This window comes from Emys orbicularis, chromosome 1 (genome assembly GCF_028017835.1).
Source record: "Emys orbicularis isolate rEmyOrb1 chromosome 1, rEmyOrb1.hap1, whole genome shotgun sequence".
In the NCBI taxonomy this organism is placed as follows: Eukaryota; Metazoa; Chordata; order Testudines; family Emydidae; genus Emys; species Emys orbicularis.
Window position 1 is genome coordinate 268664753 of NC_088683.1, and position 17076 is coordinate 268681828.

The following is a 17076-nucleotide window of genomic DNA, read 5'->3' on the forward strand; positions in this document are numbered from 1 at the left end:
TCTAATGGGTTTCTACAGGGATCAGTTCTAGGTCTGATGCCAGTGAACATTTTTACCAATGATCTCGAAATAAATGCAGAATCACTGCTGATAAAATTTACAGATAACACTCATACAGAGCGATGTGGATAATTTGGTAAACTGGATCCAATCAAACAAAATGCATTTTAATACAGCCAAATGTAAGGTCATATATCTAGGAACAAGGAATGCAGGCCATACCTACAGAATGGGGGGCTTCAGAGTAGCAGCGTGTTAGTCTGTATCAGCAAAAAGAACAGGAGTACTTGTGGCACCTTAGAGACTAACAAATTTATTTGAGCATAAGCTTTCGTGGGCAACAGCGATTCTGAAAAGGAATTAGGGCTCATAGTGGACAAGCAACTCAACATGATCTCCCAGTGTGATTTTGTGGCAAAAAGGGTTAATGCAATCCTTGGACGGATAAGTAAGGGAGTAACTAGGGAGGTGATTTTTACCTCTTTATACAGCAACCGTGAGACCAACATTGGAATACTGTGTCCAAATCTGATGTCCATATTTTTAAAAGGATATTGAAAAATTGGAGAGGGTGCAGAAAAGAGCCAAAAATGATTTGAGGGCTGCCTTACAGTCACAGACTTAAAAAGCTCAATCTGTTTAGTTTATCAAAGAGAAGACTGAGAAATGACTTGATTATCGTGCGTAAGTATCTTCAGGGGGAAAAAATAAGGTACTAAAGGGCTCTTTAATCTAGTGGAGAAACGCATAACAAAAACCAATGGCTGGAAGTTAAATCCAGACAAATTTAAATTAGAAATAAGGCACACATTTTGAAAGAGCAAGGGAGATTAATCACTAGAACAAAATACTAAACAAAGTGGCAGATTCTCCATCTGCTGAAATCTTCAAACCAAGAATGGATGCCTTTTTGGCAGGGCTTTGGAGCTGTGCTCCGGCTCCGCTCCAGCTCCAGGCAAAAACACGCAGCTCCACTGCTCCGGAGCTGCTCCGCGCTCCAGCTCCGGGCTCTGCTCCAAAGCCCTGCTTTTTGGAAGATATGCTTTAGTCAAACACAAGTTATTGTGATCAATACAGAGGTCACTGGTATAATTCCATGGCCTGTGTTATACAGGAGGTTATAATACATTATTAAATGTTCCTTTCTGGCCTTAAAATCTATTAATCTATGAATCAATGCAATCAAATTATTTGCAGCCCACAATGCACCCGCATATACCCATTCCCATGTATTGTCTCATTCAGACAAAACTAAATCAAAACAACCATATCACTATAACTTTCTTCACTATACTGGAAAAAGAATATGACTTCCAGTAGCATGAAATATCCATTTTGTATTCTAGGAATTGGGACAGTGTGTTCTAAAGTGGTAACTTAATAGTTATGTTTTTCAAACCTCTACATTAAATTAACTTGACAAGAAAAGCATGATTAAAAATTGAGAATCGACAGTTCATGCAGGTGTAACACTGACAAACAATTAAAGTTTTATTCACATTTATCAGCCTAATATGCAGAGCAAGGAAGCAAACCATTGATATGTCAAGGGCATCAAAGTGGTTGCTGAAATTCTCTGATACAGTTTTCTTGATACATCTTTCTAATAAGGTACAACACAGTTTGTAAAACCAGAGTTCATCTCTATTATTTTCTTAAAAAATTAACCACAGGGAAGGACTATTTCAACATAGGTGAAATGAGGGGGACATTTGGTTTAACAATATAATTAAGTAAAAGCATTCCAGTAGCAGTTGTTGGAGGTTGCTTAAAGACATATCGTGATTCATGACAGACAAAAAGAACAGGAGTACTTGTGGCACCTTAGAGACTAACAAATTTATTTGAGCATAAGCTTTCGTGGGCTACAGCCCACTTCTTCAGATGCATAGAATGGAACATATAGTAAGGAGATATATATATACATACAGAACATGAAAAGGTGGAAGTAGCCATATCAACTCTAAGCAGCTAATTAATTAAGATGAGCTATAATCAGCAGGAGGGGAAAAAAACTTTTGTAGTGAGAATCAAGATGGGCCATTGCAGATAGTTGACAAGAGGTGTGAAGATACTTAACATGGCAAAATAGATTCAATCTGTGTAATGACTCAGCCCATTCTGAGTTACACAGATTGAATCTATTTCCCCATGTTAAATATCTTCACACCTCTTGTCAACTGTCTGCAATGGCCCATCTTGATTCTCACTACAAAAGTTTTTTTTCCTCCTGCTGATTATAGCTCATCTTAATTAATTAGCCTCTTAGAGTTGATATGGCTACTTCCACCTTTTCATGTTCTGTATGTATATATATCTCCTTACTATATGTTCCATTCTACGCATCTGAAGAAGTGGGCTGTAGTCCACGAAAGCTTATGCTCAAATAAATTTGTTAGTCTCTAAGGTGCCACAAGTACTCCTGTTCTTTTTGCGGATACAGACTAACATGGCTGCTACTCTGAAATATGACAGACAAAGTCGTTGGGGTAAATCATCAATTCAGTGCACAGTGCTGAATTGAACTAGTGGCTCAATGGGAGCACAATGCAATCATACTAAGGTGTGGGAGTCAAGTAATTGCTTAATTAGGCTGAGGCTTGGAACACTGAAGAAGTGATCTGCTCCACTTTTGTTCAGGCAAGAACACGTAGAACACTACTGCCCTTTTCTACCACCTAGTGGATTGTGATAGAGGTTTGGGAGAAGGAGTCATGTACTCTAGTCACATAATGAGCTAAACAATAATGATTACTGCCAAGAAACAGACGGCAGCCTGGATATCAAGGAACAGGGAAAGATCACTCTTGGACTAATTAATAATACTGTAGACACCTTCCTCTAGGAAGTAAGTTTCCCCTTAATGGTTGCCAGTCCAGTGTTAGCAAGAAAAGGCAAGACCAATCCAGCCAAGATTCTCTCTCTGTATATCTATGTTTTTATACCAGGCACATCAGCCTGATATCTGAGCAATAACAGAGAACTAACAGCTTCAGTTCAGCATAAGAATGCAAGTAATATTACACTGTAACATAGCAGCAGAAGTCACATATTTATATTTCAATTTATATTTTAATAAAGGCTACAGATACAATTTATGAACATCTACTCTTGCTTAGCAAAAACAATATTTTCACTAGGAAAAAACTACTATGTTTTTTCTATATTGCAGTTATATGTATTTGCATAGTATGTACTCTGTATATTAGAAATATTTATAAAATTTGTTTTAGGCCGGACTCTTCATTTTTGATTATTACATCAAGAGTACAAATCCCACAATTCCTCAAGAATAAAAAGTAGGACACATAATTATTCCCTGAATATATTTTAGTTTGTTGCCATACCGCAATGGGCTTGATTATCATAAGTTAAGGATTTTATATATTCTTTTGCAGTGGGTAATGTCTAGTTACTTGAGGGAGAGCTGGGTGGAAGAGGAGTACCATAGTGGGATGGTGAAGATGTGGCCAGAAAAGATCAAATACAAGAGACAGAAATAAGAAACACCAGTTTCCTGTATTTAAATGCTTTTAGAAGCACCCAGGAGATTAGATAGATTCTTTTTTGCAACAAGGGAATTTTATAACATCAAGAGGAGAGAAGTAGGAGGAAAGGAAATCAGAGCAATCCTCATGAAGATAAATGCATTATTAAATGACCACTCACACCATGCCAAAATGCTCTGAATGATCCATAACCAATTCAAATAAAATTATAGTCAGAAATATAATTATAGAGCAATTCTTAGCAAGTGCTTTTTCATAACCAAACAAGTAATGTCTGTAAGTTTGCTTTCATGAACACTAAATAATGGACATTACTTTACACCAGGTTTTCCTATTCAAAGCTTACTTTGAAGCTTACTTACACAAATTCAAATTAGGCTCTCCACTGAAAGCATGAAGAAGCTATTACTTCAAGTTTATTACTTGAAAAGGCTCAGCAATCCCTAGGCTCAAACAGGGCAAACTAAACCCCAGAAAAGCTCTAGCCAAGTGTCTTAACCAAGATATAAAAATCCATTTCCGATTTTAATTCCAACCCAGAATGAAGTATTCTGATCTCTGATATCTGGTACATATTTTATGATGAATCTTCAAGAAAAAGCTGCCACTGCTTACCAGTAATATTTATCAGTACCAGCTGTCTGACCATTCTCTCTCACGTAGTCTTCTGTAATAGTACAGCTACGGAGCTGATATATTACCTGGAAGAGTCTCTCTCAAAGATGATCTAGCTTAATATATCTACCTTGACATTAGGAACTATATGGAGATGTTTATAGCTTAATTTAAGATCTGAAATATGTGATCCACACATCTACAAATTTATTCTTTATGGAGAACTGTATAAACTGCTGCTAATCGAGCCAGGACTCAGTGACCAGACTAATACTATGATACAGTATGTACTACACCTCTACCCCGATATAACGCGACCCAATATAACACAAATTCGGATAGAACGCGGTAAAGCAGCGCTCCGGGGGGGCGGGGCTGCACACTCCAGTGGATCAAAGCATGTTCGATATAATGCGGTTTCACCTATAATGCAGTAAGATTTTTTGGCTCCCGAGGACAGCGTTATATCAGGGTAGAGGTGTTTAAGTAAACTGAATTGTGACCAACTTGAAATAAATAGGACATTCTGATCAAAGAGTCAGAGTGAAGAATATCAATCTTTGAATTCTTCTGCATCTTAATGGAAGGAAACTGTACATTGTAAAACTAATAATCTGGAACATTTTAGAAATGTGTTTTGATATTTTCTATATAATGTATTTATTCAGACACAGAAGTCTGAAATTGTTTTTAAATGTTGTGTACTGAATAATACCTCAAAGGGGACACACAATACCTCCAAAGCACTTGCAACCCCTCCCACCTTGGTATCATCCGCAAACTTTATAAGTGTACTCTCTATGCCATTATCTACATCACTAATGAAAATATTGAACAGTACTGGACCCAGGACCAATCCCTATGCGACTCCACTAGTTATGCCCTTCCAGCTTGACGGTGAATCACTGATGATTACTCTCTGGGAACGGTTTCTCAGACTTGAACAGTCTGCCCCGCGAGGTCACACTGGCTTCTCAACAAAAGAGCTGTCTCAGCTACTGGAAGCTAGCCAGGACAGAACTTGTGAAAGTTCTAACACCGCCAGCAACACTACTCCCCATAAATCAATTATATCCTGAGGCCAAGGCATTCGTAGGCCCCAACAGCCAGCCTTGAGTGGCTACAAAGAAAGTGCGAAGGAGACTGTGGTCTTTATGACTAACTTTCAAACCCTTTTATTAATTATTATTATTATTATTATTACACTGAGAAAAGTGTGCTACGCACTTCATGGAAATGGAGACAGACACCGTTCTTGAAGCGTTTTTAAACTAAATTCAGGCATGACACATAGGGGTTATAGACTGACAAAAAGGGGGAAAGGAGAGGAAGGAAATGAGTTATAATAATCAGATCACTCATGAGTAACGAGTAAGGCCTGTTCACATAAAGGTGGCTCCTCCATTAAATTAGAGTTGGTTTGTTTTTTTAAATCTCACTAGCAATAGCCTCAAAATGCAAACCAATCTTCTAGTGCTTTACACAATGAAATCTGCTTTAAAAAACTGAACTAAAATGTCATGCATAATTTCACTAAGCAACAACTAACGAGGAACATAGCAAAAGTACACACATATTTTAAGGGTAGTGGTACCAAGGAGGGAGAGGAATTATTTTGGGTGGTACACTTAGGTGTAGTTAGGTGGGACAAGAAAACTTTAAGAAACTTTAGTCTGCATGGCAAGAGAAAATTCTTGTGGAACAGTCTCTCAGAGAGAAATGGTGGAAGCCCCATCACTTAGGGCATTTACAATTAGACTAAACAAAGCACTAGAAAAGCATCATAGGGCACATTCTGCATTCACAAGGAGATGAATTGAATGATGTTATAGGTCTTTTCCATCTCTAATTTCTATAATTCTATTACATTAGCTTTTATATTTATAGGCCCCGAAAATCAAGAGTTGCAGACTTTGAGTCCCAAAGGCCTGCTAGGTCAATCATGTCCTCTCATATTTTTAAAAATATATTTAAAGCTATTCGGAATTTGCTGTATTCCCATTTAGTCAACAAGTATGATATATTATAACTAGATTACACACTGTTCCAAGAACCACTGAAAAGCAGCTTCAGTGACATTGTGAGTAACCATTTGAAATCAACTATACTTGGACTACGTCGCAGAAAACAACCTTTTTGTTCTAGAGTTAAATGAGTTTGGAAGGTTTCAGTTCAATTGTTATAGGCAATACTAATGTTGAAAAGGCCAGGTCTCTATAAATAAAGTTCTAGTTACATGTTAAAATAAGTCACAAATTTCATATCACTGCCAGAACCTCTTAGCAAATTAAAAAGAAACAAAAAACAAATAAAAACTCCCTAAAATTCACAGAAACAACTTTTTAAAGGTTTCTGTAGTTATCTGACCTTTGGTGACTTCACATGATTATGTGTCATTTTACTTTTAAACAAAACTGAGGGCTTTCCCCCCCCCAGGCTTCTTTAAAAGTTCTCTCTCTAACCTCAAACATTTATTTTCTACAAAAAGATATTCTTCTAACCCAGGAATTCCCCAATTCACCCAAGTTTTGCTTTCTGCATGGTTTTGTTTTCTTTTATCAAAGCAAGAGAGACGAACTTTTTTTAAACCACCTTAAAAAAACAATTTCATCATAATCAAATATCCTTTCAGGTTTTACAATGTTGGCCTGATGCAAGATCAGCTGGCTGCTGCTAGGGGGAAGAAGTTTGTCTATATTTATTACAAAATGTTCCCTTTTTTTTTCTTTTTCTTTTTTGTAGAGCTATGGCATTTCCTCCAGAAACACCAGTTGTGAAAATGGTCACTGTCACCACAGCTTTTGCAACTCCTCAGACAAACTCCTGCGACCTGTATGAACATCAAAATACAGCAAGGATCTTATTGCCTGTGTTTTACAGCTTTATTTTAATTCTTGGTGTGTTTGGAAATGGACTTGCCCTCGTTGTCATTTTTAAAAACAGAAAAAAGATCAACTCTACTACCCTCTATTCCACAAATCTTGTCCTCTCAGACATTCTTTTTACTACTGCCTTGCCTACACGAATAGCATACTATGCACTAGGATTTCATTGGCCATTTGGAGAAACACTTTGCAGACTAACTGCTCTCATATTTTATATCAACACATACGCAGGTGTAAACTTTATGACTTGCTTGAGTATTGACAGGTTTTTTGCCGTAGTCCACCCTTTTCGATACAACAAAATCAGAAGAATTAAACATGCCAAGTATATTTGTATATTTGTCTGGTTTCTTGTATTTAGCCAAACACTTCCATTGCTCCTACAGTCCATGTCAAACGAGGAAGGAGAAAGGACTACATGCATGGAATATCCAAACTTTGAAAAAATTCCACATCTACCATGGATACTTCTTGCTGCCTGTTTAATAGGGTACATCATTCCCCTTGGAATTATACTATTTTGTTATTCTCAAATTAGTTGCAAACTTTTTCAAACTGCTAAGGAAAACCCATTAACTGAAAAATCAGGGATAAACAAAAAGGCCATCAACACAATCATTTTTGTAATTGTTGTGTTTGTCATCTGTTTTACTCCTTATCACATTGCAATTATCCAACACATGATCAAGAAGCTTCAATATAATCCTTTGTGCAGTGAACAGCAAACCTTCCAGAAGTCCCTCCATTACACTGTGTTTCTGATGAATTTTAACTGCTGCATGGATCCTTTCATCTATTTCTTTGCATGTAAAGGATACAAGAGGAGGATAATGAAAATACTGAAACGTCAAGTTAGTATATCAGTTTCAAGTGCCGTCAGGTCAGCTCATGAAGAAAGCTCACGTGAGATGGTTGAAACACACATGACTATACTTTCAAAACCTTCAAATGGAAAGTTATAAACTGAAAATAAACATTCCAATAATGCAAGATTAAAAATACTGGGCCTACAGTAAATACTGTTTATGCTTCCGTGCAGCCAATTAAGTAAGATTGTTTCACAGTATCTTAGGAAATCAAATGTGATGTTGGACTAAAAAATAAATGGTCATGTGAAAGCAAGAAAACTCAAAATGATTATTTTCCAAGCTGAATCACTTTGACCTGGCTTCATGAGTTTTCTAGATTTCCACCACTGATTATGACCTGCACCTTTCCATTCCTGGATTTTAGGAAAACTTGATCCACACTATCTACTAGTTCTCTAAGAAAGGAATAAACTAAAAAAAGCTAATAGCTCAGAGTGACTAAAAACCAACACATCTGAAAAGAGGTAAACATCTGACTGAGCTCCAATTTAAGCACTCTTGACTAATATGGTGTGTTATGTGCACTGGACTGACAGGGCAAGGGTAAAGACATAAAACAAAGGAAATAACTTTTGAAGGAAAATAAAATGTATATTTTTCATGGATAATTATAAATGTGTAATTTAGAACTTTTTGGAGGCAGGGTTGGATTACAGTATTCAGAACATGAACATCTTATCTAAATGTATCATGGATAACTTTATGAGAATACAAGTGAAAAAGAGTTAAGACACTGTTAGTTTGTAAAATTTTGCATGTGTAAGTAAATCTAAAGAACAAAGAGAGCATTGTTTCCCACAACTATTCAAGGGTCTTCCAGGTTCCTGCTAAAGTCATGGGTTGCAAAACAATAAGATAAAAGATTCTAGAAATGGGCAGAAATGTTTATAGTTGAAATCACCACAATGTGTTAAATTTGTTCATTTTAATGGGAGGAGTGACCACCTCTTCTTGGACACTGTTTATGTGGAGGGCTACTAAATGAGAACAGCAGAAGAAGGAGCAAGCTTCACCATCATGGTTGCTGCTGCCCACATCATCTTCTGGGATGCATCACACCACCATGGGGCCTTCATCGTTCTGAACCTGAAACATGCCTTGACAAGACCAAGCCATAGTGGGAACAGATGGCACCACTATCAAAGGTAGTGGAACAACTTTTCTAGTGGGGGTGCTGAGAGCCATTGAATCAAACTGTAAACCCTGTATATAATGGAAACCACTTCAAGCCCGGGGGTGCTGCAGCACCTCCAGTACCCCTAGTTCCAGCACCTATGACCACTATCCTATACGCTCCTCTGCCCTCACCTTCCCCACCCCAGAATTGGCTGACTCTGGACCACCACCTAGGATGCCAGTTTTTGGTTCCTGCCATCATACCCTTCCTAATGTGTCATGTTCTTTCCCACCTTATTTCTCCCTTTTTTCTATTTCTCGTCTTCTGTCTAATGAGACTCTGCCTTAGCTGGGCACACAACTTTGCAACACTGCTGTGAACAAGAAAGGCAAGCTAAAAACAATGCCTTGAACAGCCCAATGCTGGTAAAAGATTGCCAGATCTCAGAGTGGCAATAAGACCATGTGCTGTGCCTGTGTTTCCCCAGCAGTGAGGTTGCAATTGAAAGTCATCACCAGAGAAAGAAGCTACATTTTCTATCTTTGCTATTCTTTATCTCCCCTCATATGTGAGTTCACCATGTTTTCCCTTAAAGGAACCAGGACCATACTTGAACAGCACAGCAGCAGCAGCTCAGGATCAACTAAAGTAACTTTTTGCTCATTTCTCCACAAAAAGTGCAGTTAATACCATCTTTAATACTATCTAAAGACTATCAGCCGGAGATTTCCAACCATAAAAGACACTATACACTGAAGAGAAATGGAACAAGGAAAACGGTTACAATGAAAGACTTACTTCACTGTTTAAGTTGTAAATGCTTCCACTGTTTTTTCTTCTTTTCCTGTCTTTTTATTAAAAAGTTAAAAAGATGTTTAATGATAGCTGTTAAAATGGCAGTAAGTTAGCAATAACTTGTCACAAAATCACACTTAACTGTTTAATGTTGTAACAGAAAACATGGGTTTTATTAACATCTTATTCCTGTTGGGCATGTGACACCCCCTTACCACTACGGATTCCATACTATTAATGTCTATCTTTCTACTTATGCCATGCATTTGGTCTAGTTTTAGATGGTAAGACTCTCAGAGCAAGGCATTTCTGTATATTTGTGTTCATTACATTTTATAGGCAAACAGTATGTCACCATATAAGCAATCACTTATGTATATCTCTATTTTTTTAACAAATAAAATCAAATCACAAATTAGTATTAAAATATTAACTCCCTCTTTTCTCTATGTTCTCACATCTATGATTCTGTTATTTTTAAATCTAAATATATATATTTTAAAACTAAACAACTAACTTCATGTCAAAATGCTAGTTTTCCTTGAGTAAGGACTGCAGCACTGGTCCAATTACATAATAGTTTATTTAAGAAAAGTCTTATATAATGTGCCCCTTAACTCTATTTTCCTTATTTTAATACATTTTCTCAAATATTTAATGAGACACCATCTTTCCATAAAATAAAGCTCTAGCGCTGAATTACATGGTCTATTAAAATACCTGCTTTAAACTTAATTTCCTGGTGGCATTTTACCGTGAGTAACAACTGATTGTTTTAATGATTTCTTACATAGTAATTTAATGCATTATGTAAAGAAGGTTATGATTAGTTCTAATGCAGACTAAATTCAGATGAGAAGCAGCACCCAATTTGTAGACCTTGAAGTCAAATTGAAATATAATATACTTGGAGAAAAAACTTCCAGTGTTCTCTGTCTATTAGGTTCTTCTCTAGCACCCACCCATCACTTTAGTATCTGAATATGCCCCGAAACAAACTGGAAATAAGAAAGAGCTCAAGAGGTGGATGAGAATTCTTCCTCCTCCTCCCCAAGAGGTTGCAAGAATATTTTTTAGTGTGTGCATGAAGAGCTTCTCCTCTTCCTCTTTTCTGACATGTTGCTGATGTTGTGGAAAGGCAAAGCTAAAGGAGTGAATTTCATACTCATTATAAAGGCAGTAAGGTCTGTGGTCATCCTTACCTCCTCTGGTCTTAGTCTTGGGTCAGATGCCAAGAAAGCTCTGTTTCCCCACCCTCACAAGAACAATTTGTTGATAGTTTCTTCTTTTCTGTAGGGCATAACTCTGGAAGAAACTTGTGTTTCCTTAGCAAGAGGCATCACTCTTTTAAGTGGTTTAGTTAAACATCTGGAGGGCCTTAAAAATCACATTTGTCATCTTTAAATTTACCTAATGTCCTATGGGGAGTCAATGTAGCAAGCAGAGCACAAGGGTGATGTGTTCTTAGCAGCCATTGCTGCTGAGGTGGGCTGCTGTGTTTTGGATTAGGTAGAGCTTTAACAGTAGTGTACTAATTCCTAAATACAAGTGAGCTGTAGTAATCTAGTCTGGAAGCTGCAAAGGCATGGATCACTTAAGAACATAAGAACATAAGAAAGGCCGTACTGGGTCAGACCAAAGGTCCATCTAGCCCAGTATCTGTCTACCGACAGTGGCCAATGCCAGGTGCCCCAAAGGGAGTGAACCTAACAGGCAATGATCAAGTGATCTCTCTCCTGCCATCCATCTCCATCCTCTGACGAACAGAGGCTAGGGACACCATTCTTACCCATCCTGGCTAATAGCCATTTATGGACTTAGCCACCATGAATTTATCCAGTCCCCTTTTAAACATTCTTATAGTCCTAGCCTTCACAACCTCCTCAGGTAAGGAGTTCCACAAGTTGACTGTGCGCTGCGTGAAGAAGAACTTCCTTTTATTTGTTTTAAACCTGCTGCCTATTAATTTCTTTTGGTGACCCCTAGTTCTTGTATTATGGGAATAAGTAAATAACTTTTCCTTATCCACTTTCTCAACATCACTCATGATTTTATATACCTCTATCATGTCCCCCCTTAGTCTTCTCTTTTCCAAACTGAAGAGTCCTAGCCTCTTTAATCTTTCCTCATATGGGACCCTCTCTAAACCCTTAATCATTTTAGTTGCTCTTTTCTGAACCTTTTCTAGTGCTAGAATATCTTTTTTGAGGTGAGGAGACCACATCTGTACACAGTATTCGAGATGTGGGCGAACCATGGATTTATATAAGGGCAATAATATATTCTCAGTCTTATTCTCTATCCCCTTTTTAATGATTCCTAACATCCAGGTCAGTAACAGAAAGCAAGGGGTGTAAGCCTTATTACCAGCCACAGATGGCAAATTTAACTCTGTGCATGTCCAGAAGGAATGAGGAGCCTAAGAGAATTCCCAGAGAACAAAGCTATTTGGTAATCTGAGGACAGACTCCTTCAAAAACGTAAGATGCTACACTGTTTTCCAGCTCTTCAAAAGGTGTCCCTCGTTCCATCAAAATCATCTTGATTTGGTTTAGCTTCAGCCAACTGCCTTTCATCCACTTGCTAAGCTTGGCCAGGCACCAGAATAGTTAAGTAACATTGCTATCAGCACTGCAAGTAAAATAGAGCCTGGTGTCATGTGCATATTGCTGACTGTTGAGACAATGTCTCATGACCTCTCCTAGCAGCTTCACTATAAAAAGAACAAGTTAAGTGATCAAATAGAGTCTGGCAAGTGGTCTGTTGGAAACAAGACGTTGCCCATCGTATTCATAATGTGGCCTGAAAGGAAGGATCTCACTCAGTGCAGGAGTAATCATATTAACCCTTGCTATGTCTCCAAAGCAGAACAATATACTGTGGTCAATTTATCAAATGCTGCAGAAAGAATTATTATTATGAGAAGTATACATCCTCCATTGTAATTTCCATTGCATGTTGCTATCTGAAAACTTGACTATGCCAATAAACTCAAATCCTGATACTCCTCTCATGTTGGTGAGAATCAGGAGTAATTCTAGTTTCATACCAGTATAAATGAGAAAAGAATGAAGCCATATGTATGTATTGGCATAAGAAGATATTTTATATGATTCACTTCATTAATGTAATAAATGTCATCTTTAATTACTCTTAACCATGATTTAAATTATAATCAAGTTACTAGTAATCAGAATTGTAATTCTACAAATTGTTAATGACTTATTTTTTGTTACAGGTAAAAACATTACTGTAATTAATTTAAACTAGGGTTGCTAAGTTCTATCTTCATTTGGACTTTCCTCTTTATGGAGGTCTTTATGGAAAAAAACAGATGTTAATCAATGTTCAGTTTTAAATGAATTATCTAGGTTTAGGGGAGTCTTTATTGGATAACTTATATGATTTATAAGAGTTGCTAAGGTTACAACAGCAATGAGATGCGGTCTGTGTTTTGAAATTGTTTCTCAAACAGCACAAAGATTTTCACAACATCACCCTTACAAGCTCTAACCCGATTAGCCCCTCGCCTTTGGAAGTGCTGGGTATGAGCTACTGTCTATCTCTCCATCTACTGGTCCATTGCTGGTGGCTGAACCTTCACTCACTTTGCAGTAACAGAGGCCAGACAGAGGGCATTTTGAAGGGAAATAATATTGAGTAGCAGCAGCAGGCCATATTACAAACTGAGGAGGAGGGCTACAAAATATTACTCCGCAGGAGGAACAGACAGAACCCTTGTCACTTGTTTACTGTAATCCTTTTTTGTTTAGCATCCTACTATTGAGGAATTTGGGGAGGGAGCAGGATTCAGGCTGGTAGCATACTCTTTTGGAGACAGTTTCTAAGGATTTAGAGAGGAGAGTAAAGAGAAAAAAAGTGACGTTGCCGGCACACTGCAGAGTGTGGGGAACAGAAGAGTGAACCCCCAAAGTCTCAGGAGGCAGCAGACGGCCCTCTGAAGTTGTCTGGAAAAGAAATGGTTGCAAGAAAACAGTAAAAAAGTAAACAGTTTCCAATGCCTGTTTGGAACAAGGAAGAGGGTAGCACCCAACATACGGTAATGCATGATTTTGACACCTCATATAAAAGGTGAAACAAGCAATTTTAGTAGTATTTCACTTTGTGGTTTTGTGTATCTAAGGCCTTGGCTACACTTGCACGTTATACTGCAATAAAGCCTCTCAGAGCGCTCTACCTTACTCCCCGTCCACACTGGCAAGACATGTAGAGCACTCTGACTCCCTGGCTGGAGCACTCCTGGTACTCCACCTCCCTGAGAGGATTAACAGCTGTTGCATATTGGGTGAGACGCGTCAGTGCCAGTGTAAACGAGAAGTAACGTTACAACGCTCTAATTGACCTCCGGAAACGTCCCATAATCCCCTTAACTGAAGTGGCCTCTCTTGTCTTTGTTGTGAACTCGGGACGCGGAAGTGCCCTTTCAAAGCTCTGTTTCGGAGTGCCGGCTGCTTATCTGGTCTGAGAAAAAAACAAACAGCTAATGTTTGCTTTGAGTGAGTGAGAGAGAGGTGGGGGAGGGAGGGGGGTCTGAACTTACAGGACAGCGTGCTGACACACTCTCAGCACCCCATAAACCCACTCTCTCTCCCCCCACACTCCCTGTCACACTCCACCCCACCCCTCCATTTGAAAAGCCGTTGCAGACACTTGAACGCTGGGATAGCTGCCCATAATGCACCGCTCCCAATGCAGCTGCAAGTGCTGCAAACGTGGCCACGCCAGTGCGCTTTCAGCTCTCCGTGTGGACAGACAGGAGCGCTTTCCCTAGTGCGCTCTCCGAAGGCAGGTTTAACTTAAAGCGCTCTACAGCTGCAAGTGTAGCCAAGCCCTAACTCTGGATGATAATCAAAACTCCAAATGTCACACAGCTCCACTAACTACAAACCTATTAGAGTTACAAAAATAGTGTGTGTAACTGAAATAATGATTGGTGACCAACTGGTGTGACTACCTGGGTTAATGTATGCAACAATTAGTTCAGCCTAATCTTATGAAAGAATTGGAGTCATAAAGGGAATCTACTGTCCTGTTTAATAACTTACATTTTGCTTCTGCTGTAAATCTCTCTGCTTATCCACTATGATAATCCAGTGGTTTAAATTTTAACAGCAGAGAGGCACATTCCCCACTCCTACATCTTCCCCCGCTCTCAACCTCCCCAAAAAATGAGCATGAGGGGAGAGAACAAACTTGAATAACTAAAACATTTTTAGATGTCGGTGTTTACCTGGAATAATACACCAATACACAATATTTTGCCTTCAGCTGATGAACTTGTACTCTAATTTTTGCAGAAAAATTGTGGGAAAAGATAATCATTAACTTGATTTTTTTCTTCAAATTAGAATTCCTTTTTTAAAAGTTCATATACGTAAAGACAAACAATTTTCCCTTAAGGCTGTATATCATCTTTCCATAACACTTCTATTTCCTCACAAACTGGAGGTCATGCATCATTACAACGGAACATGACAGCTAGGAATATGAGACTTGCCATGCCAGATCATGACATCTAGTCTGCTATCCTGCTTTAAATAGTGGTAAGTACTAAGTGATTCAAAGGAAGATGAGATGCCTCATACTATAGCAATGTGCTCATAGGAGTATTTTCTTCCTAATCCCAAATAATCCCAAAAAATCTAGATTGTAAATTGCACTTTCACGACCAAGAGATTGCACTACAGTATTTGTATGAAGTGAATTAAAAAATACAATTTATTTTGTTTACAAATATTTGCACTGTAAAAATGATAATCAAAAATAATATACACTTTGATTTCAATTACACAAAATACAATATATATGAAAATGTAGCAAAACATCCAAAATATTTAATAAATTTCAATTGGTGTTCTATTGTTTAACAGTGCGATTAATCGCGATTAATTATTTTTAATCGCATGAGTTAACTGCGAGTAATCGACAGCCCTAGTTCAAATAATTTCTTCCAGTATATACCACTTGGCATTTGCAAACAATAAATTTAATCCATCATTCTGCCCATTCACTTAACTTTCTTAAATTCCTCACAATCTTCTCTAGTCTTTCAACAACTAAATACTTTTGTCAACTTGAAATTCTGCTACCTTCCTGTTCACCCCTTTTCCAGATCACTAATAAATATACTGAACAGCACACATCTTATTACAGTTCATTGGTGCAATCACCTGTTAACCTTTTGCCAGGCTGAATAATAGACTATTTATTCCTACTCTCCATTAAAGAAGACACTAGTACAGAGTGAAGCAACAGGAAGACATCTTCTTGGTAAGCTGTGTCACTAAACATATATGCTCTTGTGTTTTGTACAATCTGGCACTTCATCATGATGTATCATCACTTTATCATCCTACATACAAGTTGGTACTTATTACCCATATAAGACTCACTGATCTGCAATTTGCAGGATCATCATAGAGCATTTTTGCAACATAATGTATTTATCTATCCTCGAATCCTCCAATACAATAAATGATATTTTATGCATTTTTTTGGTAGCTCAGTCACTTCACTCTTAAAATATATTCGTAACTCTTGGATGAATACAATCCTGTCCTCATTACTTACTACATTATAACCAATTTCATTTTATGGTAATACGGAATATCTCCTTGAAAACTCTGAACTACTGTTTATAAAGTTAATTTACAAATTTGATGCTACAAAGTCTTGTTCCTATTAAAGTTGTTTTTGTACAGTGTGGGTTTGGTTTTACACTTACTGGTATAGTTGCAATGGAAAATTAACAGCTTTTTGTAGCACCATCAGTTTTTTCAAATCAAATATCTTCTTCTTTTTTTATCTGTGACAGTAACTTTTGTTTTAAGCCAGCAACTAACAGCTCTGTGGTCCCGGCAACGAAATCACTTGGCTCCTCTGCAACATCAAACAAGATAGATAAGGATGTTGCAGAACAGCTTGGTGATTTCTTTGCAACTGTCTTCATCATAAAAGTCCATCCCAGAGCTATTCTTTGTAGTCAGATATCAAAATAGAAGATGTTTGAACAAAGTGATGACTTCTCAAAAAGTGTGTGCTCATTTTTATCACAAATATAACTCTGAGCATAAAAACAAATCAAGCAAAAAAATGAACAAAATTAATACTAAAAAGCCTTGTTACTTACACATACACTGAGTCTGCAAATTCCCTTCCTGATCAGTAGTTTAAAGACTTGAAGGACAGGTTCTAAATTTCCTAGTAGTCTACTGGAACTACGGTCTTGCTAGCTGCTTCTCATATACTTAATAACTTTGTTCTTT

The 17076-nt window shown here is 37.7% G+C and overlaps 2 protein-coding genes across 2 annotated transcripts in view; one reads left to right on the forward strand and one right to left on the reverse strand.

The window, feature by feature from the left end:
• The window catches only part of UBAC2 (UBA domain containing 2), a 142922-nt gene that overhangs the window by 64826 nt on the left and 61020 nt on the right, over nucleotides 1-17076 (reverse strand). The window lies entirely within an intron of this gene.
• LOC135895550 (G-protein coupled receptor 183-like) lies at nucleotides 6871-7971 on the forward strand. The gene has a single exon (XM_065423666.1). It carries the CDS (start codon nucleotides 6871-6873, stop codon nucleotides 7969-7971), a length of 1101 nt encoding a protein of 366 aa, XP_065279738.1.

Coding starts and splice junctions, on each gene's coding strand:
- LOC135895550 (XM_065423666.1), top strand. CDS start 6,871: ATGGCATTTCCTCCAGAAACACCAGTTGTGAAAATGGTCACTGTCACC.